The sequence below is a fragment of the Oryza glaberrima genome, chromosome 3 (genome assembly GCF_000147395.1).
Source record: "Oryza glaberrima chromosome 3, OglaRS2, whole genome shotgun sequence".
NCBI lineage: Eukaryota > Viridiplantae > Streptophyta > Magnoliopsida > Poales > Poaceae > Oryza > Oryza glaberrima.
Window position 1 is genome coordinate 30264335 of NC_068328.1, and position 26224 is coordinate 30290558.

A 26224-nucleotide genomic window follows, 5' to 3' on the forward strand; every position below is an offset into this window, starting at 1 on the left:
CCACAGTAATCAGTGAAACACATTTGCAAACATATATATATTGTTTCACATGTTTTTCTTGCTTATTGTGAGCCAACATGTACAATGACCATTGTTTTGTTCCCCAGCAGCATTGAGTCGCCAGCTAGCCTGTCTTGTCTTGTCTATCTAGAGGTTTGGGTTGCGCAGGTACTGAGCCCCTGACCATGTGGCCCCAGGTGACAGCACGATGGGCTCCAGCATGGCGGGCCCCACGCACACGTAGGCGTACTTCCCGTACCACTGGTACTTTGACCCCGGGCTGAACACGTACACCTCCTCGAACCCTCTCCGCTGAACGCAAATGGAGTTCCTCCTCCCCTGCACCATCAAACGAATTTGATCAAAAGTTCAGATCGAATTTGAGAAATTTATTTCACTTTTATTACGAAAATTGAGCTGTCGTGTGTGAATTTTTTGTGTTTTTTTAGTAATATTCTTTTCTTTCCACATCAGTATTCCTTAACACATTTCTTAAACCGCTAAATGATACGTTTTATGTAAAACTTTGCTTTAAAATATCAACTAAATTTATTTTTCAAATTTATAATAAACAAAATTCAATTAATCACTGATAATTTTCTCGTTTTATCTGCCCTTAATTTTCATCCTCATTTTGCGAACACCATTTTGGTTTTGGTTTTACGTACGTACCCTGTCGATGATGGTGAATTGGCGGGGGGCGTGGCTGTAGATGCGGCACATCTCCTCGGTCATCCGCTTGTAGTCGTCGTCCTCCTCGCCGTCGGCCTCTTGCGCCCCCGCGCCGCCGCCGCCGCCGCCGGAGAGGACCGCGTCGAACCCCTTGGTGGCCCAGCGCCGCGCGAGCGTCGTCGCCGACGACGACCGCGACATGAAGTCCGGGGGCACGATGGCGAACTCCGAGAGCACGGGATCTATGGCGCGGTAGTCGGAGCCCTGGAGCCCCACGGCGTAGGTGGCGTCCGGCGTGCTCACGCGGAGGTGGGTGGACACCGCGGCGGACAGAGCCACCGGCGACGGCGAGGCGGCGTTCCTCGCCGTGAACTCCGTCGCCAGCGCCTCCGGGTGCAGCGTCACGACGCACCTCGCCTCGACGCCGCTCGCCTCCGGCGGCGCGGCGGAGGCCAGCTCGACCTCGATGGAGCCCGTGGGGCTCCCCCTGACGTCGCGGAGCGACCATGCGCCGCTCGGCGACCACGGTGGCATCCCGTCACCGCCTCCGCCGGCGGCGCCGCCGCAGCGGAGGTCCAGCGACACGCCGCCGCGGATGACGGCGCGGCCGCCGAGGCCCTCGGCGACGGTGGTGTGGATCACCTCGGTGGGGGCGCCGTGCCACATGGCCGGCTTGTAGGACGTGACGAGGCCGCCCGGGAGCAGCACGTGCGCGGCGCTGCCGTTGCGCAGCTCCATCTTGACGGCGCAGCTGCCGCCGACGGCCTCGAAGCTGACGCCGTGGCCGGCGAACTCCGCCGCCAGGTAGTCCACGTTGGGAGGGGCGGGTGCCGCCGCAGCCGCCGCCGCCGCCGCGTCTGCCGCCGTCGACGCCGGCGCCAATGCGCGCGCCTCAACACTTGCACCGGCCGGCCGCGCCCTCTGGCCGACGCCGCCGCCGCCGCCGCCGGCGGCTAGCCGGGAAGAGTTGCAGAAGGCGAGCTGCTTCCATGAGGTGGTGAGAGGAGGTGGAGTGGCATGAGGAGGAGTGGTGGCAGTAGGAGTGCAGAACGCCATGGCCAATTCTTGCAAGAATTGGTCGAGTGGCAGTGTAGCCTTATCTGAAAGACTGCAAGTTCTCTCTATCTGTACCTGTGTGTGTCAGCAGTGTCTTCGGGTTTTGAGGTTGAAATGTGACGAAAATATCCCTTTTCCGTTCTCACGCTTTTTAAGTGCAAAAAAAATTATGTGATAGTTGCTTTAAAATATCAAATATAATTAATTTTAAAGTTTATACTAATTAAAACTTACTCTCTCCATCCCAAAATAAGTGCAGCCATAAGTTTCTGTGTCCAACTTTAATCGTTCGTCTTGTTTAATTTTTTTTTGAAAAAACTAAAAAAAATAATCACGCATAAAATACTATTCATATTTTATAATCTAATACCAATAAAAATACTAATCATAAAAAATTTTTAAATAAAACGGATGATTAAAGTTTGGCATAGAAACTCATAGCTGTGTTTATTTTGGGACGGAGATAGTAATTAGTTATTCCCTAATAGCCCAAACGAACGGAACCGAAATGAGAAAAGAACATTGTGATCTCGGTAGGATATTGGAGGGTATACTTTACTACTACATCTCATTTTATTTTATTTTAAGTGTAGTTATGGATTTTAATGTCCAATGTTTGATCGTTTGTTTTATTTAAAAAATTAATTAAAAATAGTCACATATAAAGTACCATTCATATTTTATTATCTAATAACAATAAAAATACCAATCATATTTTTTTCTCAAATAAGACGGACAATCAAACATTGCACATAAACAATGCAAAACTGTACTCTTTTGGGACAGAGGCGGTACTTATACTTCCTATGATCAAAATTTACGTTGCTAATCTTACAGGTTCCTTTAAAACATAGGATTTTGAAACACGGGGATAAAAATCTCATGCCTTATAAAATTCCTGCATAAAATAGTAGTCGTTTGCATAACACGACAAAATTATAGGAATTAAAGACACGTTAAAAGAAATCCACGAGGTGAGAATAAACTTCTCAAAGGAAAATAAAACATGGAATATAGAAAACCAGGTCTATAAGATTTTTAAAGTTGCATTCCTTCATTCCAAAGGACACTACAGAAATTCTAAGGATTTGAATTCTTTGAAAATCCTAAAATATCGTCCAATCCTAAAGAAATGATTCATTTCATATGATTTTCAAAGGAATTTTCATGGTTCATGTTTTTTCAAATCCTTAAATCCTTCTCTCTTGTTTTTCTTTTGTTGCAAACAAGACGTAAGAATTTAGACTAATGGCTCCTTTGGTATGCAAGATTTAAAAATACAAGAATAAAAGAATATAGGAATTAGAATGTCAAAACACGGGAATTACTCAATCTTGTTGTTTGGATGTTTCACAGGAAATTAGTATAGGAATTTGAAGAGGGAATAACACAAGGAATTTTTCTAAGAGTTTTGAGGACCCTTTAAATCGTAGGAATGAAAAAAAAATGAAAGAATATAAAAAACTCAATTATAATAGAAATAGGAATACAAAATAGAGGATTGCAAAACGTAGAAAAAATACAGGAAATACCATTTAAAAACACATGAATTGGATGAGAGAGATAGACTCAAAAGAAAATTTTCAAAAAGTTGAAGCTCTTGCAAAATTTCCTTCAAATTCTTTATAAGATTGTCCATTACATAGAAATTTTCAATAATAGGATATGGTTCATTTTTTTATTTCAAAGGTCTTCATAGTAAATTTTCATATATGATTGAAATCCTTCAAGATCCTATAATTTTTCTACAAATCAAAGAGGCCCTAAGCTATGGTAGATTTTTTTTTTCCAAAATTCCTATAATTTAGGTCATTCCACATAGGAAAAATTATCTTAGAATTAGAATCCTTTAAAGTTTCTCCAAATATCCTTTGGTCAAAATGGGCCCTAAACTATACGGTTACTAGCATCATTGCTGCTGCTCCCGCGACACAGATGAATTGCTCTCAGATTGCTCTTTGTTTTCCACTGATTATCCGTACGTGTGCAGCTGGTAGTATATGCGGTTGTGCTACTAAACACCACAATGTCACCTAATTTTCAGATTGGGTTTTACGAGGGGCTAAATTCTCAATTTAAAAAGGTTGTTTATATCCGATTAGATGTAGAGACCGGGTAAAGTTTATTATTCTCTAAATAAATAAATAATAATAATAAATGTCACCTAATTTTCAGCCCCTACTAATGCACTGAATTTTCAGGGATACGCACACTGCCGCACCGATTTGGCAGCAGTGCTGATGCGCCGCGCTGCCGCTGGTCCAGCTCTCGCCTCTCTGCACTGCGAGTCTGCGACGCAGGGAGGGAGCAGCAGACACATTGCCCGTTAATTTTCGTCAGAAAACAACAGCACAAAAATAAACGAAGTAAAAAAATACAAATAAAACTTTTTTATATTTATAGCTGAAAAATAAACTATCATAAAAAATCAAAATCAATATTTAATTGAGTTTAAAATCTATTTTTAGATAGTGCGTCGTTTCTATCGATAAAGTAGGAATTAAAATCTAAATTTTAGTTTGACTGATAAACAAAAACCAAACAATGAGCTGTAAAGAAGCGGGCAGATAACAGTTTCTTGCTGTGTGTGCTACTGTTTGCAAGGGTACAAGAGTAGCATTTTCTGGAGGGATGCAGATCATCTACAGTACTATTGATAGGCTCATATATGAGTCTGGGTCCATACATCAGTCACTTGCTACTGCACTAACAGTACTGTATAAAATCAACATTGTTTCTGGAGACATTGTTTTCTTATTCAGAATTCGAGCTCATGCATGTGATGGGACTTAGTGGAGGAAAATGATTAATTAAAACAACTTAGTGGAGAAAAATGATTAATTAAAACAAGCAGTTGATTACTTTATCTATCTTTTGTGCTTTTTGTCTGTAATGTTGTTTGCTTAGGGCCTGTTTAGTTGGCAAAAAATTTTGTCCACGTATGTCACATCGGATATATAGATACATATTTATATTATTAAACGTAGTCTAATAACAAAACAAATTACAGATTCTGTCAAGAAACTACGAGAACCTAATTAGTTCGTCATTAGCAAATGTTTACTATAGCACAACATTGTCAAATTATAGCACAATTAGGCTTAAAAGATTCTTCTCGCAATTTCCTGGCGAATTGTGTAATTGGTTTTCTTTCTACATTTAATATTTCATATATGTGTCCAAATATTCGATGTGACAGCGTAAAAAATTTTGTTTAGGAACTCAACATGCCCTTAATATTATACTGCTGGTAGTGATTCTTTTGAGCCGTACAAAGCTTCTAATTAACCAAATCGAAGTTCTAGACAAGTTCACATGGCCAAGCCTGCTCTTCCCTGTTCTCTAGAATATTCCAAGGCGATATGGTGAATTAATTTTCCGCATTTTTCATATGCTCGTTGCTGAAATCTCTGTAAAATCAAAGCAAAAAAAACAGTGAAGAGATTTACCGTGTCAAGCAAATAGAGTTACAAGTTTATACGCGACAAATATATAAGTTGCGGCCGTGTAGAGTGTAGACCCAACATTCCAACAATTTTCACTATTCCTCATGTGTCTCAATTGCATAGGATTATTCATCAGTGTAGGTCAGTTCCCTTGTTTCTCTCCAACATGTCCATGTCATAGTGGATGCGTTTATATTTTTCAAGGAATTATTGATGCTTGGAATTGACCTTGCACTTGACAGGGAGCATGAACCTGAACATGAACTTGCTTTTCCAGGTAGCAGGCGTCCTACACATTTATCTTTCTTGCAAAAATAAAGCTTGGTAGACAGCAAGCTATGCTTTTATCTGAAATGTTCACGTCTTGTTCTAAAGTAATTAAGTATATTTAACATATATTTCCTCCGTTCCTAAAAAGATATTATTTTTAACATGACGGTTAATATATATTAGATAATTGTTACAACACGACTACACCAATGCACTATCCCATTCTTTAACAACTGCTTTCCACTAAATTTATAAACAAATATAATAATGTTTAAAATACCAAATTAGTTTTATTAAATTAGTAATTGAATATATTTTCATAATATATTTGTATGGGTTGAAAATGTTAGTTTTTTATAAGCTTGATCAAATTTGAAACAATTTGATTTTGATTAAAGTCAAAACAACCTACAAAATATTTTCAGCATTTTGTTGAATACATGATATTGGCATGAACTTTTAACAATTTTAGTATATGTATCTATACCGCTCACAAATCCATGGGAAATTCTCGTACCCCCCCCCCCTCCCCCCAACATATCGAGTCATTGATTGCAGACCATGTTACCAGTTAATGTTATGAAACCAGCACAAGTCATTGAATTAAAAAAAAATGATGCTGAGAAAATCCCATCATAAACTACTTCCTTCGTTTCAAAATATTACTACCTCTGTTCTAGACTATAACAACTTTTTAGCTATAAATCTAGACACAGTTGTCCAGATTCATAGCTAAAAATGCTTATATTTGGGATGGAGGGAGTACTATCTAACACGTGATTGAATTTGTCCAGATTCATTGTTTTAGGAAATATCCAATCACGTGCTAGGTAGCAACATTTTTGAATGGAGGAATTAAGACCCATACTCAAAATCTTGAATTACAATACGATGAGAAGAACGGGACCATTTTACAATTGGCCTTTTTATTTATTCAGAGCATGTACAAATAGTAGATTATAAACCAACTATAATCATATTTTAAGGAGACAATAGAGAAGAGAAGAGCAGTAGATTACAGACTTATAGCCAGCTATAATATAGATTTCAAGACACAATGATTGTATGACAGGTGGGGCCATACATTAATAATGTAGCATATGTTTATAGGTAACTATTATATATAAATTGGCTACTAAATTGATTATAGATGATTTAGAGCTAGTAGCTGGCTATCCTATTAAACTTGCTTTTTATTACTATGATTACTATAATGTACCCTCAAAGCGTGTAGATTCACGGAGGATATTTAGTTAGCCTGTCCTCTCACCCAAAAAAATAAAAATAAAAATCGAACCCAAATTTAAAACTCGTTTGGTAAACTTTATTAAGATGGTAATTAAATTAGTTGCGTCCCCACCGATAAATTTTGCCATAATAAAACTGACCCCCCTCGAGCCGCGGTGAGGGAAGCAGCAGCGGCGGAAGGCGAGCGCCACCACCACCCTCTCCACCTCCGCCACCACCAAAATCCGCGCGGCGCCGCCCCAAAACCCTAATCCGCGCGGCCCACCGCATCCCGCGGCGCTCAGATCTAGGGCATCCCCCGGCGATGGCGGAGGCAAGGGCGACGAGGCGGCGGGCGGAGGAGGCGGAGATGGAGGCGGAGGCGGGGACGGAGGGGGACGACGGCGACGGTGGCGGCAGCAGCGACTACACGTCGGAGGACGAGGGCACGGAGGACTACCGCCGGGGAGGGTACCACGCCGTCCGCGTCGGGGACTCGTTCAAGCAGGGCGCCTACGTCGTGCAGTCCAAGCTCGGATGGGGCCACTTCTCCACCGTCTGGCTCGCCTGGGACACCGGCCACTCCGTGCGTTCGAATCCCTTTTGCCCCCCCCACCCCCTTCCCCTTAAATTTCCTCGTGGAATGGGCGTTCCCCCCTTTTCCCTTCCTAGATTCGTGATGATTTGTGGGAAATCTCGACCTGGATGCGTTTTAATCATCTGGTGTATTGCGGGCGGTTTCGTTTGTACCCGCAACCTGTTCGTTATTGCTTTGGTGGTATCATAATTGCTAATTTCGTTGTTAATGAGTACTGTTTTATTCGTTAATCCCACCATCATCATACACGAAATGTATCTGTTCTTATATACCCTTTGTGTTTCTGAATTTGTTGGTTATATATATGCAGAGATATGTGGCGCTGAAGGTGCAGAAGAGTGCACAGCACTACACAGAGGCGGCCATGGATGAGATCAAGATCTTGAAGCAGATTGCCGATGGTGATCCTGATGACTCTCGGTGCGTCGTTAAGCTTCTTGACCACTTCAAGCACTCGGGGCCTAATGGGAACCATGTGTGCATGGTGTTTGAGTTTCTTGGTGATAATTTGCTGACCCTGATAAAGTACACGGATTACCATGGAATTCCACTTCCCATGGTTAAGGAGATATGCCGACATGTGCTCATTGGCCTTGACTATCTCCACCGTACACTTTCAATCATTCACACTGACCTTAAGCCTGAGAATATATTGCTTGAATCCACTATTGATCCCTCGAAGGACCCCCGGAAATCAGGTGTGCCGCTGGTGGCACCTTCTGCAAGAACTGATGATCCTCCTCCAAAGGCACATGCACCATCAGTGAATGGTGGTCTCACCAGGAACCAAAAGAAGAAGATTCGGAGGAAAGCCAAGCGTGCAGCCGCTGCAACTTCAGAAGGAAGTGGGACTGTTGCATCTGGGGAGACGGATGGGTCAGATGATAGGGGAAATTTGAGTACGGCAAACGAGGGTAGTCCGAATCAGGATGGAGACAAGAAAGAAGAAGGTGAAGGGAGTAGACGGGGTAGCAAAGGGACCAGGAAAAAAATGGCATTGGAGGCTGACCTGAAGTGCAAACTGGTAGACTTCGGAAATGCATGTTGGACATACAAACAGTTTACAAGTGATATCCAAACAAGGCAATACAGATGCCCTGAGGTGATACTGGGATCCAAGTATTCTACATCTGCTGACTTGTGGTCCTTTGCATGCATATGCTTTGAGCTTGCCACAGGAGATGTGCTATTTGATCCGCACAGTGGTGACAGTTATGACAGGGATGAGGTATGTCTATTTATTTCTTTCCAAGACATTTCATATCTATACAAAACTTAACTCAAACTATCACCTGTCAACACTTTAGCTTAAAAAAATAGGAGTCTTATCACAATAGAAATTTGAGTGATCAAGCCAAATGACATCTACTGGCTACAGCCCAAAACTCCAGTTTGGCATGTACCTAGGTTTTCTTTTGTGACAATACTTAAAAGGAACATCACTCTGAAATTTGATATTTGTTAACATCTAATTGTGCCATGATCTCATAACCAAAAGCAAATAAAATGAAAGCTACAAAGATTGTTTTGGAGAAATTATTTCTTAATAAAGTTTGAGCATTTCGATGCATCTTCTGACTCAGATTTGTGGGATTCGGTAGGAATCTAACCAATTATTCCAGAAAAAAAATGATAATCAAATTTTAAATATTGTAAATAAGAACATTTTGTTTTGAAGGCGATCATGTTTGGACAATGGTAAGGTTGATATACATAAAACATTGTGGGGTACTGGCCTGATACAGCTCATTTCTTGTTCATGTTTGCTTACTGTTTCACAATAATTTTGAACACATAGTATATTTTCTTTTCATGCTTAGTTATGAGACCTGACAAGGCCTCCAAACCAAACCAACCACCACCACCATACACAATTACACGACGCACCCTCTCTTCCTCCTTACTCGTGGAAGTACTGTAGCACATAAGATGACAGGAGAAAACTTTGCTATGCCATGTGTTTATTCAATTTGTAGTGTACTTGGCTATTCGAGTCTGACACTTTCCTTTTAACCATGAATAACATGCACCTATGCATTAGAAACTCGCTTTGTTCAAGAAATAAACGAAGTTTCGGTTATTGGCAGTTTGGCATGGTCTCTGGCATACATACTTTACTATTATAATTGTGATTTTATCATTTTGAAAATCTGTGAACGTACTCGTCTACATCACGTGTTCTACAGAAGCTATAACTTGTAGTCTATAAGAGAGAAAAAAAAGAGAGAATGAAACTAAGTCATACCAATGTGATAAAAGCCACAGTTTTCTTCTAAAAATGATCGGCAACAGATGAAAGGTAATGTTAAGGACTGGTCTAAGCTAGTTCTTTTCAGGTATGTCATATGGTTATCTTGATTGAATGAATTCTGAATGTGATTGATAATACATTTCAAGTTTGTGGTATATGGTATTGGAACATATCATTGACTACATGAATGCATGATGCCAATTGCTTTTTTTTGTCAAGTTGCATTATAAGCTCAAACCTTTTATTCAGTTGTCCTAGTTGATTGACCACTTCATATTTGTGGGAAATCAACTGCTGAATTTATTCAAACTTTTCATTTAGCAATATTACTAATTGAAAAGTTCTCTGAGTAATCTTTTTATAATTCTTAAACACCTGCCATTGTTTGGAGATGCTGTGTGAAATAGATATGGGCAAGTAGCAAAACCATAATGATAGATATGAAATCTAGTTGTCTTCCCTATAGTACAGAATGCCATCCCTTTCCATTGGAAGTTTATTCTGATCAATTCTTGCTTGAAGCAGGATCACCTCGCGCTGATGATGGAGCTATTAGGAATGATGCCTCGAAAGGTAACAAATTTTCCATCTTCGTAAGCTTTCATGTAAATTGTTCTGAATTATAGATAAAATACAAAGACATTGTTTCCTAGATTGCCTTGGGTGGTCGATATTCACGTGAGTTCTTCAATCGTTATGGGGATTTGAGGCACATTCGGCGCTTGCGGTTTTGGCCGCTCAACAAGGTTTTGGTTGAGAAATATGAATTCAGTGATATAGATGCAAATGGCATGGCAGAGTTTCTTGTTCCAATACTTGATTTTGTTCCTGAAAAGCGTCCTTCAGCCGCTCAACTGCTTCAACATCCATGGCTTGATGTCGGGCCCCTTCGCCGGCAGCCTAAACGGCCATCAGACCTGACACAGAATTCGTCCGATGATGGTGTTTCAGAGAAACAGAGGATTGAGAATGAAGAGAGAGATGCAATGGCTGTGAACTTGGGGAACATTGCCATTGACGGTGCTTCATCCAAGACAACTGAAGACCCCCAAGCAAGTACTATGCAAAATAAAACAAATGCTACCCCTGCTAAGTGAGATGCTATTAATTTTACAAGCTGCATTGTGTAAGACTGTTTTCAGATTAGATATGTTTCATGGGAAACGAGTGTTTCTTTAGATATATTAGGAATAGTTCCTCGGGGAAAGAAAAGTAGGGCAGACATTTGTTGTATGGGGTTGGTTGGGCAATGTTAGATTTGTTGGGGCTGCAGAAATGTAGACACCCCTGACCTTTTTCCTGGACATATTCTTTGTACAACTAGAATCTGCGATTTTTTAAAAACTCTTTAGGAGTGCACAATGATGAAATGAGAGTGATGAACCTGAGTTATTTTTTCCCCTTGTTCTTGGTGTAGTTGCAAGTTTACATTTATCACATCCAAAACTGGAAATATTACTGCTTTAGAAATGTTAGTCCTCTTTGACTTGGAGTTGGATATCATAGTTTTGAGTTGCTATACATTAGTATGTGATATATTGTCACCTCTGCCTAATTCTCACTATCGTTCTCAGTTATTGATGACCTCTGTAATTGTTTTAGACAAACCTAGATTATGCATACCGTCTGCATCCTTTTCTGTTCCATAATCCCAATATCACATTTGGGTCTGATCATGCTAGAACAGGCAGGGCAATGCAAGATAGTCAGGTCACAATTCGCACAATGCCACTGAATTTCTGGAGGATATCGGCTTGAAATCTCAGTCTAATTGCAAGGATTCTCGATCGAGAGATTCCATATTTGGTAGAGTATTCGGATCACGAGGCACCGTGCACCATTTTCTTGACAAGTGTGGCCATGTACTTGCCGTGGTGCTCGGCGAGGGCCAGCTCGAGCTCGGACGGCGGCCTGGAGCCGTCGCCGGAGAAGACGCCCGCGCCGTACGGCGACCCGCCGCGGAGCTCGCCCATCTCCAACATCCCCTCCCCGAAGGTGTACCCGATCGGCACGAACAGCATCCCGTGGTGCGCCAGCTGCGTGATCGCCGTCCAGCTTCATCCATGCATGCAGCCAGAGAGATTCACGGAGCAGAGTGAGATGATCTGATGCGAGAGGGATGCGATCTCGCGGCGGCGGCGGCGGATACTTACGCGGTGGTTTCTTGGCCGCCGGCCTGGGTGCCGGTGCTGACGAATAGGCCGGCTGGCTTGCCGGCGAGGCGCTGGTGGCGGCAGAGCGGCACGGTGGAGTCGAAGAAGGCCTGCATCTGCGCAGGCATGGCGCCGAACCTGGCAGGGAAGCCGAAGAGGAACCCGTCGGCGTCGGGGAGCCCGTCGGGGTCCACGACGGGGATGACGTCCTCGCCGTCGCCGCCGCCGCCGCCGTCGTCGGCCTCCATCCGCGCGAGCACGGCGGGGGGCAGCGTCTCCGGGACGCGGAAGAGGATCGCCCGCGCGCCCGGGACGGAGCCCACCCCGCGCGCCACCGCCCGCGCCAGGAGCCGGACGTGTCCGTACATGGAGTAGAACACGACGTAGATGCGCACCGGCCGCGGCGCCGCCGCCGGCGCCGGGATCGAGGTCCTCTCGCGCTGGTGCGAGTGCGACGCCGGCGCTGCCGCCGCCGCGGCGGCGCGGTGCCTCTTGCTCGGGATGCAGCCGCCGCCCTTGCCCATCGCTGGTGCCCACCACCACCGCGTCACGCGGCTCGCTCGCGCGACTGGTGAGACGCACGCGCCGCGACGGTGGTGTTTGGTTTGGTCTCCGCCTCGCGCGTGCGCATCGCGTGTGCTCGCGAAATGGTGGATTCCGCGTGATCTTGGGCCGAAATCACGGTGGATTCCGCGTAATCTTGGGCCGAAATCACGGTGGATCCCGCGTGGTATTGAGCCGAAATCTCTGAGCGATTCGGCCCGGACCAGAAACGGATAGGAAAAAGTCAACCCGGTAGCGGATTCTTTCGTGCTTTTTTCCTCGCTGCTGCTCCACGCGCACGGGCCAAAGTCAGTCGGCCACAACTCCTCCGCCTTGCCGCGACCATCGCGAAATCGGAAGGCGGCGGCGCGATGGAGCGGAAGCCCGACGAGCCGGAGAAGGCAGCCTCCGGCGCCGGCGCCGGTGCCGGCGACCCTCCTCCACCGCCGGTAAACCTGCTTACTTTTTTTCTACGGTAGAGTGTCCTCAATCTTGAGAACGAGGAGAAGGAAATTGGCTCAATGTGGGTGGTGTGTGTGTGTGCTCGCAGTTCTTGGAGGTGAAGTGCAGGAGCTCCGGCGAGGTGCGGCGGTTCGCGTTCGGGACGACGGCGCGGTACGCGCTGCACGCCGTGAACCGCAAGCTCGCCCCCGGCGCACCGGCGGCGCTGCACGTCGAGGCCGTGAAGGACGGCGAGGAGCCCGTCAGCTTCGGCCCCGCGGCGCCGCTCGCCGACTACGGCGACGGATGGAAGCTGCAGACCATCACCGAGCAGGACGCGCCGGGTTACTACCAGACGCCGGCGTCCGACACGGTATGCAAGAAGTTCAGAAAATTTTTTTCCTCCTCTTTTCTTCTCGGAAATCAAGAACAAAATGAGCAACGATTTCCTCTCTGAATAAAATTTTCGGTTGCCATGCAGAGACGAGATGACACGAAGCAGTCGGCGAAGAATCCTCGCGACCAGGAGACGATGGCAGCGTACATCACCAAGATCGTGCTCGCGTTCGTGTTCATCTTCTTGCTGGGCGGGCTGTTCACCTACCTGCTCGAGACGCTCCCCGACATGTTCCAGCCTGCATCTGAACCTCAACCTCTGTAGAATTTACTACTGATTTGCTGATGAAAATGCAGCACAAATTGTATCGTTTATTTTTGAGTGATTTTGGCCTTCTTGATAAGGATAAAGTTTGCTGTTTTGAGCCTCGTACGGCGGTCAGCTGCAGGCCTTCTCTTTGTTTCTGTGCAATGTCAGTCTGCCAAATTGGAGTATTTTGTTTTTCCCTTCATCTAAAAAATATTGTTTCCCCCAAGAATCTCCAGAGTTATATAGAGATTCCAAATGCAAAACCACGGGCCAGGAAGGTGCTGATTCCAAACACACCTCGGAGTTGGTCTTCTCCATAATTTTTAATCAACTTTGCAAAGTTCACTTTGATGTCTTCACCATCAAATATCAACGGGGCAAAGCTGTATCAAGGTCAATGAAGAAGACAAACGTCTGTTTCACGCACGTCATAGAAGAAGAGAAAAAGATCACTGTTGTACATAAAACAAATTAAGGAATCATAAGATAAATGCTAACGAATAGGCCCTGTTTGAAAAATTGCAATGGAATTATCAGCTGAGTAGATCAACTACTATTTGGTTCACTTCGTTTTTACATGTTACAATCTCATCTGTGTTTCCCAGTGAGGAGGTAGTATACAAACATTACCAAGAAAAGCTGGTAAAACCTACAATCTAACAAAATTCATTTGCCCGCATGCAAAATCTTTGATGACGTGTATTTCTTTTCTGTGTGTTCAGTGTTTGCTTAGTGTGGGCAGGGCACCAAGATGGCACAAGCAACTGCCCACACTGGGAAATGCTTTCCACCACTGTGTTATCACCAATTCTGCAACTGCGATGCCACGCTTTTCACCACTGGGTGATACTTCGTGTGTAGATACTTCTTTGCGTTTTCTGAACCAGGTTGCCCAAGCCATTCATCATATAATCTTTTCGCAATAGGGTTCTCGAAGGGGTTGGATACCGATACCTGGTACATAAGGCCATAAGCTTTACAGTTAGTGGAAATTCTGGCATACAGCAAACATAACATACTTGCACAGTACTAATTAGATCCTAGAAGCATCACAGCTAGCATTTCATATGCACATGTGATGATCGGTAAATATGAATTGCATACTACCACACAGTTATACTTGATTGGCATGTTAACAGCAACATGATGGATCACCATAAATGAACTGTGAGGTCAGATTATTCTCTCTGTTTTTTTTTACTAGGATACATCAAGTAAGAAGCTTCAGGTCTACTCCACATTGACATGGAAGAATCCAACCAATGCTGAGACAACATAACATAGCATAGAAAAGCAAGTTCCAAACAAACAGCATGAAATTTAGCGAGAGATTTCGCTAGCTTACATCTTGGATGTACACATCCTCTAGTAGTTGGATAAGATCCTTCGCAGACTGGTCTTTGGCAGGTTTTATTTGACCTCCCCCATTCAGGCAGCCTGCAAGCGAACAATTAAGGTCATAGAATCAAGATCCTATGGCTCAGAACCATTTACTTAAAGCGGGCAAGCCACACTGTATCATAAATGGGAGTACCTGAAGGACATGCCATAACTTCAATAAAGTGATATTCACATTTTCCCATCTTAATCTTCCTAACAATGTTCTGCAGATTTCTGAATCCATAACAAAGTGCAAACTTAAGAACAGGTTTGCCCTCCACCTGTGCATTAACACAACACACGTTATACAAAATTAATCTAAGGCCACTTGAATCATGCTTAAGAGAGAATTGAAAGCAGGCCAACATGATGCAGGATGAATTCACCTCCAGTGTAACCTCACGAAAATCTGAATTTCGTAAGATTCTGAAATCAACTGATCCTTCAATTTTTCTATCGAAGAGAACATGTGCCGCATGTCGAAAGACTGTTTCTGCATAACCCCCTGAGCCACCAGAAACCCCATATAGTTGACCGTCATCATCAACATTGGTTAATCTGGATCAACAATGAACGTAAGTATATGTGAGTTTCCAGATATGACAGATAAAGCAACTGTGATATACCACAGCATGTTATCCAAAGCAACATGAATTATTCTATTGACTTTTTATTGAAGGAGTGATTAAATTCAATGCAAAATTTGTAAATCTGAAATATCGGTTGAACAGATAATGACTGATTTTACTTTCCAACTTGAATTCTATTAGGACTTCACCCAAAGGGGCTAAAGGCACACTAGGGACTCACAATCTGTCCATGGGAGACTCCTCTAGGGTCTTGAAATCAACAGATCTGGACTGCACAAGCATGAAAATGGTATAAGCTTCTCATAGTTTTTTAAATGCATATCAAAAGACAGGACATGGGAAAAAATCAGTTACCTGTATCAAATCTAACACTTCACCAGTGGTTAATACGGAATCTACCTCTGTAACATCTTTATCTTCCACTGAGAAAACAAAATCATCCCTAACAGCTTCTAGTTTTTTATCATAACAGGGCATCACAGTAACATGATAAACATCATGTGGCCTACACAACAAATTCATTCATGTACAACTGTAAGTCCAAATATTTAAGGGTCTATAGTATATAAAATATGAAGGTAACACCTTTACATCAACTATGGCAAAGTGCTCACTTCAGACCAAGTTTTCCAACCATATGATGCTTGATAGCAGCACCAATGGCCTGTTGGGGGCTCTTCACAGCTGAGATGTAAGGCAAGATAAATGAACCGAGAGTCTTTTCTGCATAGCATATCCAACCTGCAAGTTGAAGAGGTTTGAATATATTTGTGCACTAATCTTACTCTTGTTTATAAAATAAGATGCAACTAATAAGCTACCCCCTACGGTAAAAAAAAAAGGGACATTTAGGACAAGATCCTGCCCAACTTAAAATTCCAACAATCAATTTTATATTAGAATTAGTTTATAAAATCTAATAAGTTTATGATATTATGATAGTACTTTTCGAGGTAAATCTATGTATATCATTTGTTTTGTTTTTAAACTAAGCATTTGATGAGAAATTATTGATGGTCAAAATTTTAAAAGTTTGAGTGAATCTTATTCTAAACATCAAATATTTTTTACCAGAGTACAAGCATTATGTGGAAGTACAGAATTCATGATACCTAAATTACATAGTACCCTGCAAACAATTTTACCTGGGCATGCAGATGAAAGCATGGGAAGATTTTTTCCAGCTTCTTTGCCACTAGATAACTGGTTTTGATGATAACGAGTAACAAATTCACTGCATGCTTCAATTAGGGACAGATCTCGACTGGAACTTGTGTCGTAAACTGCCTTTACGCCCATCGACTTGAACAGCGCAGTGAGTTTTCTGAAAACCTGAGCATAAAGGTATTAAGCTCCTGCTTTTGTTACCACGTTCATGATAAAAATGCACTCCTTTATGCATCTCTAGTCGTGGTTATGTTCAAATAAACTAGCATTTCGGACAAAACATTTTATAAGGACAGATTTGACAGGGAAGCAGATAACTGAAAAAAATATTTAATCACCTGTGATTGAGAAAGACCAAAGAATGCAGCTAGCGATGCTCTTGACTGTGGAGAGACCGATACTATGACAGCTTTGTCAGAGTTGATGCGAGTAATGAAGTCACCCAAGCTTTGCTTCTCAAGCATAACTGTTTCTGCTGATGTTATGCAACCACTATGGGATTAAAATGAAACAGTCAGCATTATTTGGATTTGGACAAGCTGCTGATTGAATGAACAGTGCAAGGTAGTAAAGAAAACCTGCAAGCCAAACAGTCCTTCAGTGAAATCTTGACTGCTTCCTCTGGAGGATTTGTGCTCACTGCAATTTCCTTTTGTTTGATCTGTTAACAGAAGTGCCAAGATATGAGGAATGGTATGCGGATGGGAAGCGAATCATCCAGTTATACTAATTTTGAAGCTACTTGTACAAATGTGTGCAGAGATGTAAATACCAAAGGTGCAAAGTCTGGTATTGAGTTTATTCTGCCATTCAACAAACAATTAGGGAACTAGGTGCCAGTTAGAAATCATATATGATTGAACGTTGCTTTCATGTTTGCAACCAACACCTGATACTGGACTTCTGTTTTGGTTTCATATGTTTCTCTATTACTAATCAAAAAGTTTTCTTCAACACCTCTGGAGAGGTTGTTCACTCACTGCAGGCTTTAATTTGATTTCTCTCGACTAAAACGAACAGCAGGAAAGACAGTATGCAGCAAAAAAAAGCATCTGATACCATAAATCCCACCCCCGAACTCGGAAGAATTCAGAGTGTTCGATAATGGTGGCTCGTCTTTAGCCAAGACCATTTCGTCCCCTCGTCTCGTTCACAAACAACCTAACAGCAGAAGGACAAAATCAATTCCGCCTCCTTTTCCTCCTCCTCTCTACTCTGCACGCTCTATCAATCGATGCCTACAGGCTAGACATCAGCAGTACAGCACTCGAAAATCTTCCAATATCGATACAGAATCATCCCGCATCGCATGGTGAGACGAACTAGTACGCTGCTAAGATTACCACGCATCACCCATATGGCTACACAAAACTACACACACTTTTTTTGGTACGACTCACGGTTCCACGGCCAGCGACCAACCACGCGACCGGCAAGCCAACCAACACCGGAGCAGCGCCGCCGGGCATAGCTCCAAGCCAGCCCCAGCCTAGGGCAGAAAGGGAATCAGCGAGCGCGGGGTAGGAGTCTCACCGGAAGGCGGCGGGCGGAGGGGCCCTTGTTGAGGGAGATGATGCAGTCCTGCGAAGGGGCGATGAAGTCGTTGAGATCCGACGCCTGCAGCGCCGGCGAGAACCTGCTCGACGCCGACGACGACGACGACGCCATCGCCGCCGCTCTCCTCTCTCTCTCTCTCTCTCTCTCTCTCTCTCCCTCCTCCGGAACGGAACGAGAGAGCAATCAATTTTTCTTCTTTTCTCCTGCTTTGAAGGAGAGAGAGGGGAAGAAATTGCTGGGCCTCCTGGGCCTGGATTGGCCTGGAGCCCACGGCACAGTCAGCTCTCGCCCCATGACTTTTTCTAGTAGCTTCTAGAATTAAAAAAAAAAGTTTTGGATCAGATAAAAAAAGGGATTTAATTATTGATAAGATATTTTTTTGTTTGCTATTTTGGGGGTGGATTATGAAATGGAAGGGGAGGAGATGGAATGTAATTCGTCTTCCTTCATTTGTATACACAAGTGTGAGATGCAAAAGCAAAAGGATGGTTGGTTGGTTGGTTGGCTAGTTGTGTCATGATATTCTTCTCCTCAAGACTCTCACTCCCCCAACAACTGGGAGACGCGACAGCGACGCGAGGAGAGGATAAATTAATCAAGTGGTGAAGGGGCAATTATGGTTTGGGTTTCTCTTTCATTTTGTGGTCCAGAGCCTTGACGCTGGCGCCACGGGTGACGCACCTGATCAAGCGGAGACGGGTTGGATTGAAACCAACTTTTGTTCTTCCCTCGAAAACCAATTTTTGTCCTACTTTCTCCGTTTTCAGAATTTAAGTCATTCTAATATTTTCTATATATATATATATATATATACATGTGTCTAAATTCATTAACATCAATATAAATATGAAAAATGTTAGAATGATTTACATTGTGAAACGGAGGGAGTACTAGTTTTTTTAGTTTCAATAGTAGAGTTTGAATGTTTGTTTTGTTACCAATTTATGTCTATGATAATACACATTCTACGCTATCAATCTAGATAGTATCAAAATTTCCCAAGGTTTTAACACTTGCAAAATATTGATAGGATAAAAATTGATTACAATTCAAACAAACCTAAGTGGTCGCCGGCGGCAGCCGCTTCAGTTTTGACACGAACGGATTACGGATGCACGACATTGCCAGTGAATGCGGAATTAGTACAGGCAAAATCCAGTACCTTCCATTTTTCCTCACTTCTCGATCATACATCATGCCGTTGTATACATAATAAGCTGTACAAACTAACAAATTACATAACCATGTTCAAGGGATGCAACCAATAATGGTCACACTAATTTGAGCATCTAAACGCTCGACACGGAGCAAAATTCCAAAAGGGGCGATGAATCCGGTGAAACCAAGCTCGAATGCATCCAACCAATAGGCCAACAAAAAAATGGCACCATAACAAAACTATCATGGGCTTCTTATGAACCTAAGTACTAGATGTCCTTGACAGGAAAATCATTTCCTGGAATTGTTTCTGGACCGCCGCCTCGGTCTACTGAGCAACTTCAGCATGTTATCCGTCAGGTCAAGAGGGGAATCATCGCCATCATCCTGAAGCTTTGTCCCTGAGGTCTGTGTCAGCCATCCCAGCGCTTCAATGGCGGCGTCCCTCTCGGCGAGCTGCTTGTTCCTCTTGGGTTTCCCGGCAAACTGCATCCCTTTGAACTCCACTATGGCCCTGAACTCGTTGGTCTTGAGGTGCTTTGTCTTGTACTTGGGAGGGGTGTGGCCGGCCCTCATCAGCAGGGTCTGGAGCAGGCTCTTGGGGTTCATTCCGTCCTTGATAATGTTGCCTTTGGTGTCGTCGCTGCTGCTGAGCCTTGCTCTGCTCGTCTCGCGGCCAAACACAAACCTTCCTTCGCATAGGTCGCCTGCAGCGAGCTCTTGTGCGGCATATAAGATGTACTTTCCTTCCTTGTGGATGTCGAAGCTGGGGTCTTCAAGCTGGAGTTCAGATTGAAAACATCATAGAGTTATTACACATGACTGATATATAATAGATGCGGAAGAATTTGACTGAAATCAAGAAAAAAAAACACTGCACGGTTAGTTTCAATCTTTTTTGACCTAACCGATGATGTACCACAGGCCATGTTTCAATATCAAATATCATTTCAAGTGACTGGCAATAAACAACAAAAGGTTGTCTCTCTGTCCATTGCATGTGAATTTTCTCCTTTGTTCCTAGCTTCCACAGAAGGTGGACAGATTTAAGAGAAATAACATTTGGCGCACTATAGCAGCATATGCAATGTTAGTTATACATGCCTCATAAGTCATAACAGCATTGGCAATGCCTGTCAAATACTTATTAAACGCTGACTCGGCAACAGAAATATCTAGTGGAACGAAATCAATAGAATATTGCATGGCTTACCTTCTTCTGTACAAGTTTATCAAGCTCTTCTTTAAGTTGCAAGTAGCATTCACACAGGCTAGGATCCATAAACAAATCGATGTAACCATCGAGCATCTTCAGGTGCCCAGCCTATGATGGACAGGTTAGAAGGTATATAGGTAGGGAAAATAGAAATGCAAAAATGTCATAAAGCACTTGAACAAGATTTAATATTTATATACCATGCTTCCTTTTGTAACAGCACCACCAAATAAGATCAGGATGGAATCTGATACTCCGGTTGAGTCACGGATGAAGACAGCATTTACCTTCACCTTCTCACCAAAGACCAGCCATGGATAAGGGATGGTCTGGTACTTAGCATTCACTGAATTCTGGAATAGCGTAAAATGCAAATAAATCAGCACAATTTTGGTATCTGTGAAATGTAAGGCACTATACATGGCACCCTAGATGGGCTATCTCCCATGAAAGGTCAAGTGATAAGCTAGTAAGCAGGGTGTTGCACATGAAAACTTCAAGACGTTCCAGTATGAACTTACAGCATAAAGAAGAACTTGGCCATCATCCATGGTCTTGAACGACATAGAGTTTTCTCTATGCTGAAAGGAAAGCTCAAAAATTAACTGACAAGTTTTGTGTTTTCAAATAGAATGGAACTTTACAAAGTAGTCTGACAGATCTTTACCACAACTGATGTTATGCCTGGGAAAAGTCCAGAACATATGATACCACGGACCAATGATTGATTATGGCTCAAACTATTATTTGTATTTGCATCAGAGTCTACCAAACCAGCATCCTTTAATATATAGCTGAATTGCTTCCGAAGAGAGTGAATGGCTTGAAGTGTTTGAGCAGAAAGGAAATTTCTCCAGCAGTATTCATAAGCAGACCCTTCTCTCTCTGCATCCTTCCATCCTTCATAAGCCCGGACTAGGGCCATATGATCACTATAATCTTTTGCTGAGAATCTTGATTTGGCGGTTCCTGCCAACTAACAAATAGAGGACAAAAAATCAAACACATCCTTCTTGCCATAATGAATACACAAAGCCTGAGGCCCAATTCTTCCCTTCTTTTATAAATTTTCTATGAAAGCAAGAATAGTGTCTCCCAATTAATAATAGTAATTAGTGGAAAATCAAGGCATACATCTCTCTTGTCCTGTGGCAGCAGGAAAGGATCCCGGGCACTCAATCCAGCAACCACGGTAAGTATAGGATCAATGCAGCGGAAAACTGCACCCATTATAAGCATCTTCCCCAACTTTGGATCAACAGGAAGCATGGAAAGGTATCTTCCTACAAAGTTGGATTAGGGAATATTAAATAGGTTTCAGTAATAATATGTTTTGCAGTGTTAGCAAAGAACCAAAGTGTAGGATAGATGTACCTAGATCAGTTAGGTTCTCATTTTCATCTAATGCTCCAATCATTTTCAGGAATTCCACTGCATTTTGGACCTGTATATTTATCAATTGATCAGCCAAAAAAAAAAGCGGAGATGATTGAAAACAAGAACCCTTTTGCTAGCCCGTAGCCACCCAAGACAATAAGACATACAGCTAGTGGTGCTGGGGGCTGTAAGGCAGCTGATAGAAACTCCCCAATGCTGCCAACTTGCAAACTTTTTATCTGCAAACATAGTGAATTCAATGGAGTTCTAAGGAGCTCAGGAAGCTGGTAATCTGCAAATGCATCATACACACATCTAGGGTAGAGGTGATAGCATTCTCCAGGTTGCACACGACCAGCTCTGCCCCTCCTCTGCACGAAGATAATGGGGAGACTATCAGACATATGGCAAAGAAGGATATGGTAGAGGAAAACAATAGTATAGTGTATCTGAATTAAGGAGTTATCTTCAAGTTTGATCACTTGTTACAAAGTTTCTGATTTTTAATATTGAGTACATTTCTGCTGCCTATTGAAGCAGAAAAAATAAAATATAGGTCGACTAGCCAAGCTCATAAGCAAAAGAGACACATGGACGTGCTTGTTCAGAAATATAGGTATTTCCCAACCACAAATCTAAGGCATGCCCTCCACGAGAAAATGATAAAAAAAGCTGCTAAGCTGCAAAGTAAGAGTCAAAAGTACTAATATAATACTATAGACTCAAACAGGACAAACGTTCAATTATATTACATTGAAAAAAGACCATTCTACTCCCCCGAACTAATTCAATGGATCACCTAACCCCCTAAACTATTTTTTGGCTCATTTACCCCCTAGACCATACAGAAGGTTAAAATCGAGAGAGTTCAAGAAAACAAATAATAATGAAAGTAGGTACAGGCACATGCCATTTTATGCTGCTGCTGCTGAAAGACGAGAAGCAAAAAAAAAAAAATCAAAGTTGGGCATTTTACCTGACGAGCAGAAGCCTTTGAAATCCATGAGGGAAGCAAGCAGGGAGTGTTATTTAGTGCATCGTATGTCGTTTCCTTTGCCTTTCCACAATCCACGACAAAAACAATATCATTTATTGTAATACTTGCTTCTGCCATGTTAGTGGCAAGCACTATCTTCCGAACATTAGGAGGTGGCTTCTCAAAGATTAACCTCTGCGAATATCATAATACATTCATAGATGTCAATAGCATGAATCATACGATGCACAAAAGATGCTAACAGAAATAAGTATCAATAGACTAACAGTCCAGATGCATACATTATATATAAAATATGTTTATGTAATACTCATATCTCCAATCCAGTGGTTTAACTCGTATCACACAAGCAATCTCAATAAGATAGGGGCAAATCAGAAGCAACTACCTGTTCAGCTGTAGCCATGGAACCATGGCATGCAAGCAGTAAAACTCTGTTAGGGTCGCCCAACAAAGGGTGTGCCTTTAGTTGATCCTTCAAGCAACTGATATCGTCCCATCCGGTCATGAAAACTAGAACTGCACCAGACCGCTCTTTACGACATATGTGGCAAAGAACAGCTTCTATAAGGTTAAACCCTATGCAATCAGGATTCCAATTTGACAGAGAATCGCGTGTCCTCGATCCATAGGTCTCAAAGCTAGAAGTTTTAAGGGCATCCTGTATAGTACAATAATAATATCAGAAGAATGTTGGGAAAGTGCGCGCTCTATATATATATATATATTGAAAATGTACCTCAACAAGCGTTGTGATTTGATTTTTCCTTTTTCTAGGTAATAGTTGCCTCTGAGTTTTCCAGACTTTATCTTGTCCATAATCGTCAAGTTGATTGCTTGAGGTCAACTTATAGCCAGTCCTCTCTAATATATCTTCCAGAAAATGTGCCCTCACTGGATATGTGAATCCCTGATAGAAGCAGCATTCATGAGAAGAATAAGACAGATGTCAGATGTAATATATTTTTTTATATGAGAAGATATTAACTCACAGGAATATGGATAGTTGGTGCTCCTCCAAAATAACTTGAGAACAGTTCCGCATTTAGAGTAGCACTCATCAAGATCAACCTCAAATCACGGCGTCGTGATAATAGGTCTTTTAGGACAATCAATAAGAAATCTGAGAAACCAACAAAGTAATGCAACTTTATCAGGAGTTTAATAAAGACGATCTCAGCAAATTCAAAGGAAACAATGCAATCTTCCAACCTTCATTCATGCCTCTTTCATGTATTTCATCAACAAATACATGAGTTACTCCATTCAGGTTTCTGTCACTGAGCAATCGTCGTAGTAATATACCACTTGTGCAGAAAAGCAAATGTGTGTCTTTTCCTTTGATTCCCTCCAATCGAACTTTGTAGCCAACCTATTAAAAAAACTAGCATTGTATACAAAAAAATACAATAGAAGAATCTAGTAAAGACATTTTGTCCTTAATCATATTAGAGATGGGACATGGTACCATATGAGACGAAAAAAGAAAGCTTTATCTTACCGATTCACCAAGATTCTCTCCTCTCTCAGTGGATACTCTCTCTGCAACTGCCATTGCAGAAATTCTCCGAGGTTGTGTGCAGATTATATTACAAAAGGCCCCACGGCCAGATTCTATCTCTGATTCTAATACAAATTGAGGCAACTGGGTTGTTTTGCCACACCCTGTCTCTCCAGATATCACTATAGCCTAGAATTGCATAAGAATGTTCAGAAAAATTGAAAGAGACAAATGAATTGCCAAACATGTATGCAGTATACACAGATTCTATGGTTCATAAACATATGTTGTGAATTATACAGTATATATACCTGATTGCGTGCAATGGCTGCTAGAAGCCTTTCCTTTTCCTTGTATGCAGGAAGTGATTTCCGGAATTCTAGCATCTTAACTCCTTCAGGTGATTCCTATTGTTACAGATAGATGGATGATCAACCACAATGGAATTGTTGAAATGAGATATAAGGCAAATTTTACACTAAATGCTGTAGAAGGAATCTCTAATCTATGTGTATCCAGGCATTTGTAAATTATCCAGATAGAGAGCTCCCTAAATTCTGTACCCATTGTTGAGGTACAGATCTATAAACCATCTAAACATTTTCAAATAATCCAAACCTGTATCCAGATTGAATTCAAAGTTACGTAGTCATATCAAGAGTGACATACCTGCCAACTTCTCTGAAAATTGCGCATCCGTATGCTCTTCCTCTGAAGGATCTTCTCCATGACCGATCGATCGAGAAGGGAATCCTGCTGCTCATCCAGGTTCACATTCTCAGCTTTCTCAGCCATCTCAGAACCATTTCCAGTTCCACATTTATCCGGCAAGAGTGCACGATCAAGGTGCTCCTGCACAAGTCCTTCAACCCTCCTCTGTAAGCTTAATGGAATCACCACCTGCGTATTTCCATGCATAACAAAGGCATTCGCAGTATTTAAACACCGTCAATTTGCATAAGGGAAAGATGTTTGATCTTGCCAGTTGAATGCATGGGCTCACCTCTCTTTGTGGCCGCTTGTCGTCCAGGTCCGGCCTGTAATTCGGCAGCGGGACCTTGCTCGCAACAATGACCTTCCCATACATCTCACTGCCGTTCCACAGAGAAAACACCAAACCACAAATTTCAATGTTTCGACATCTACATTTGGGAATTATGAACCGGAGATAGCAAAATTACGGTGGAAGACCTGTAGAGGCCCATCCTCTTGGCGAGGTTGGCGATCTGGTCGTAGTCCCGGCGATCCCTCCGGTCTCTGGAGATGATCTCCTGCTCCTCCGCGTTGCGCTGCAGCATGCTCAGCTTCCACCTCCACTCGTCGATGTTCGCCACCGACGACGACGGCTGCGGGTCACCAGTTCACCACTCGATAGCTCAGCATGGCGAAACTGGAGAAGAACAAAAAGGGAAGAAAAAGCTAGCTCGGCGCCTGCGCGGAGGTGGTACCCGGTGATCCTCGTACTCGTGGTCGTACTCGTCGTCGGAGAACTGCTCCACGGCGTAGCCCCCGCCGGAGCTGCAGAAGGACCGGCGGGCGAAGACATCGAGGCGGCGGTGGTAGACGAGCAGAGCAGCGAGCGGGACCGGCGGCCGCGGCGCCCGGCTGGGCGAGCTGGAGAGCGGGAGGAGGAGGATGCCCAGCCCGCGGCGCAAGCCGCCGCGCATGCTACTGCCCGTCGGTTGGTAGGGTAGGCAGGCTGGGCTCTACCACTGCTGCTGCTGCTGCGGCGCGGGCATGTGTTAGGAGGTGGGGAGGGGAGGGGAGGGAGAGTGGACGCCGGCGTCGGGAGAGGGGGAGAGGCGAGGAGGCGGCGGCGGCGGCGGCGGTGGGCGCTCCTCCGCTTCCGGTCAGATTTGGGCTGAAATGGTTTTGTTCGACGTGGGCTTCTTCCGTCGTGGGCCACGTGGCAGACTTGTTGGGCCGTTGCCTTCGGTTCTCCAAGGCTCGGCTTACTGTGAGACTGGACCTGAGGTGC

At 43.2% G+C, this 26224-nt stretch overlaps 5 protein-coding genes across 5 annotated transcripts; 1 reads left to right on the forward strand and 4 right to left on the reverse strand.

Moving 5' to 3' along the window:
* Window positions 1-6: 6 nt before the first annotated feature.
* On the reverse strand, window positions 7-1819 carry LOC127767412 (protein NDH-DEPENDENT CYCLIC ELECTRON FLOW 5). The gene is made up of 2 exons (XM_052292746.1): window positions 673-1819; window positions 7-339 (listed from the first exon to the last, which is right to left on the reverse strand). Exons 1-2 carry the CDS (start codon window positions 1726-1728, stop codon window positions 148-150), a joined length of 1248 nt encoding a protein of 415 aa, XP_052148706.1. The 5' UTR covers window positions 1729-1819; the 3' UTR covers window positions 7-147.
* Window positions 1820-6830: 5011 nt separating this feature from the next.
* LOC127765960 (uncharacterized) lies at window positions 6831-13602 on the forward strand. Its single transcript, XM_052290944.1, has 6 exons — window positions 6831-7257; window positions 7580-8497; window positions 10046-10093; window positions 10174-10613; window positions 12787-13030; window positions 13139-13602. The coding sequence occupies exons 1-6, from the start codon at window positions 6997-6999 to the stop codon at window positions 13316-13318; spliced, it is 2091 nt and encodes a 696-aa protein (XP_052146904.1). The 5' UTR covers window positions 6831-6996; the 3' UTR covers window positions 13319-13602.
* On the reverse strand, window positions 10773-12400 carry LOC127765959 (probable NAD(P)H dehydrogenase (quinone) FQR1-like 1). Its single transcript, XM_052290943.1, has 2 exons — window positions 11674-12400; window positions 10773-11575 (listed from the first exon to the last, which is right to left on the reverse strand). The coding sequence occupies exons 1-2, from the start codon at window positions 12195-12197 to the stop codon at window positions 11341-11343; spliced, it is 759 nt and encodes a 252-aa protein (XP_052146903.1). The 5' UTR covers window positions 12198-12400; the 3' UTR covers window positions 10773-11340.
* Window positions 13603-13811: 209 nt separating the features above from the next.
* LOC127765958 (protein NAR1) lies at window positions 13812-18192 on the reverse strand. Its single transcript, XM_052290942.1, has 11 exons — window positions 17974-18192; window positions 17019-17101; window positions 16779-16932; window positions 16419-16605; window positions 15888-16014; window positions 15628-15778; window positions 15494-15543; window positions 15070-15241; window positions 14838-14964; window positions 14649-14740; window positions 13812-14257 (listed from the first exon to the last, which is right to left on the reverse strand). Exons 1-11 carry the CDS (start codon window positions 18106-18108, stop codon window positions 14105-14107), a joined length of 1431 nt encoding a protein of 476 aa, XP_052146902.1. The 5' UTR covers window positions 18109-18192; the 3' UTR covers window positions 13812-14104.
* A 944-nt stretch (window positions 18193-19136) lies between these two features.
* Window positions 19137-26074, reverse strand: LOC127767787 (DExH-box ATP-dependent RNA helicase DExH3). The gene is made up of 19 exons (XM_052293232.1): window positions 25695-26074; window positions 25438-25592; window positions 25250-25337; window positions 24916-25146; window positions 24558-24653; window positions 24247-24435; window positions 23958-24117; window positions 23738-23868; window positions 23485-23655; window positions 23134-23406; window positions 22725-22919; window positions 21916-22119; window positions 21746-21815; window positions 21506-21654; window positions 21039-21347; window positions 20893-20952; window positions 20572-20724; window positions 20369-20479; window positions 19137-19935 (listed from the first exon to the last, which is right to left on the reverse strand). Exons 1-19 carry the CDS (start codon window positions 25911-25913, stop codon window positions 19447-19449), a joined length of 3453 nt encoding a protein of 1150 aa, XP_052149192.1. The 5' UTR covers window positions 25914-26074; the 3' UTR covers window positions 19137-19446.
* Between the last annotated feature and the right edge of the window lie 150 nt (window positions 26075-26224).

Excerpts from the sequence above, each read along its gene's own strand:
- LOC127767412 (XM_052292746.1), bottom strand. The coding sequence starts at position 1,728 with ATGGCGTTCTGCACTCCTACTGCCACCACTCCTCCTCATGCCACTCCA. Across the intron at positions 340-672 it reads AATTCACCATCATCGACAGG|GGGAGGAGGAACTCCATTTG; the intron begins GTACGTACGTAA and ends TTGATGGTGCAG.
- LOC127765960 (XM_052290944.1), top strand. The coding sequence starts at position 6,997 with ATGGCGGAGGCAAGGGCGACGAGGCGGCGGGCGGAGGAGGCGGAGATG. Across the intron at positions 7,258-7,579 it reads CCTGGGACACCGGCCACTCC|AGATATGTGGCGCTGAAGGT; the intron begins GTGCGTTCGAAT and ends ATATATATGCAG. Across the intron at positions 10,094-10,173 it reads TAGGAATGATGCCTCGAAAG|ATTGCCTTGGGTGGTCGATA; the intron begins GTAACAAATTTT and ends ATTGTTTCCTAG.
- LOC127765959 (XM_052290943.1), bottom strand. The coding sequence starts at position 12,197 with ATGGGCAAGGGCGGCGGCTGCATCCCGAGCAAGAGGCACCGCGCCGCC. Across the intron at positions 11,576-11,673 it reads GGCGGCCAAGAAACCACCGC|CTGGACGGCGATCACGCAGC; the intron begins GTAAGTATCCGC and ends GCATGGATGAAG.
- LOC127765958 (XM_052290942.1), bottom strand. The coding sequence starts at position 18,108 with ATGGCGTCGTCGTCGTCGTCGGCGTCGAGCAGGTTCTCGCCGGCGCTG. Across the intron at positions 16,933-17,018 it reads AAGGACTGTTTGGCTTGCAG|TGGTTGCATAACATCAGCAG; the intron begins GTTTTCTTTACT and ends TTAATCCCATAG. Across the intron at positions 16,606-16,778 it reads TTGGTCTTTCTCAATCACAG|GTTTTCAGAAAACTCACTGC; the intron begins GTGATTAAATAT and ends CTTTATGCTCAG.
- LOC127767787 (XM_052293232.1), bottom strand. The coding sequence starts at position 25,913 with ATGCGCGGCGGCTTGCGCCGCGGGCTGGGCATCCTCCTCCTCCCGCTC. Across the intron at positions 25,338-25,437 it reads AAGAGGATGGGCCTCTACAG|TGAGATGTATGGGAAGGTCA; the intron begins GTCTTCCACCGT and ends GTGGAACGGCAG. Across the intron at positions 23,869-23,957 it reads TGAAAGAGGCATGAATGAAG|ATTTCTTATTGATTGTCCTA; the intron begins GTTGGAAGATTG and ends TTGGTTTCTCAG.